Source organism: Acanthisitta chloris, unplaced genomic scaffold (assembly GCF_000695815.1).
Source record: "Acanthisitta chloris isolate BGI_N310 unplaced genomic scaffold, ASM69581v1 scaffold38453, whole genome shotgun sequence".
In the NCBI taxonomy this organism is placed as follows: domain Eukaryota; kingdom Metazoa; phylum Chordata; class Aves; order Passeriformes; family Acanthisittidae; genus Acanthisitta; species Acanthisitta chloris.
Genome location: NW_008663976.1, coordinates 1 through 703, shown reverse-complemented (window position 1 = coordinate 703; position 703 = coordinate 1). Strand labels below are relative to the sequence as shown.

The 703-nt window shown below is 54.8% G+C and overlaps 1 protein-coding gene across 1 annotated transcript in view; it reads left to right on the top strand.

Annotated features, from left to right (window-relative positions):
* The window catches only part of LOC103798859 (lysM and putative peptidoglycan-binding domain-containing protein 4-like), a gene marked incomplete at its 3' end in the record, with an annotated part of 4,316 nt that extends 3,619 nt beyond the window's left edge, over window positions 1-697 (top strand). Inside the window, exon 2 of the mRNA XM_009071141.1 lies at window positions 614-697. Within this exon, the coding sequence (XP_009069389.1) occupies window positions 614-697 (84 nt within the window). The remainder of the gene's footprint in view (window positions 1-613) is intronic.
* Window positions 698-703: the final 6 nt, after the last annotated feature.

Sequence of the window (703 nt, the reverse complement as noted above, 5' to 3'; positions counted from 1 at the left end):
GGAGCACTGAGCAGCTGTGCAGAAAGGAGCTGGAGGAGCTCTGTCCTGCAGAGAGGTGGTGTGTGAGCAAAGGCTGCTCGTGCCTGCGTGAGATGTCACCCTCTCCAGGCTGTGACCTTGCTTTCAAGACTGCAGTGTGCTCCGAAGATGGAGCTCTGGTCACTCTGAGATCAGCTGCTGAGCAGGAGGGGTTTGCCTGCTTGTACTGGATTGTCCTCTCACCTCAAACACTTGTGCGTGTAAGGTATGAAAACTGCTTTGAAAAGGGTCTGTTGTAAAGACTCTTCTTGCCTTAACTTGGATCAGGAAGTAAGTGAGAGAAGGGTAAGGAAAGCAAAAGGAAGGAAAGAGTAGAGTACTAAGCAAAACAGAGCACATGAGCAATACAAGAGCACTAGAGGAGGTTCTGCACTGGTTTAAGAGGGGACTGGCTCTATCCTGCAGGACCTGGAGCACCCTGGACCAGCTGGGGAGCCCCTGTGGAACACCAAGCCACTTGCAGCCAGGCCTTGCTGTTCCTCCCCGACAGCAGCCTCCGCACTGCGCTGGTGGCCGTGTCTGCTTCAGCCCTGGCTGTCCTGCACTAACGCTCGTGTCCTTTGGGGTTCTGTAGGTCGCAGATATCAAACGTGTCAACAACTTCATCCGTGAGCAGGACCTGTACGCGCTCAAGTCCATCAAGATCCCGGTGCGGCCGCACGGG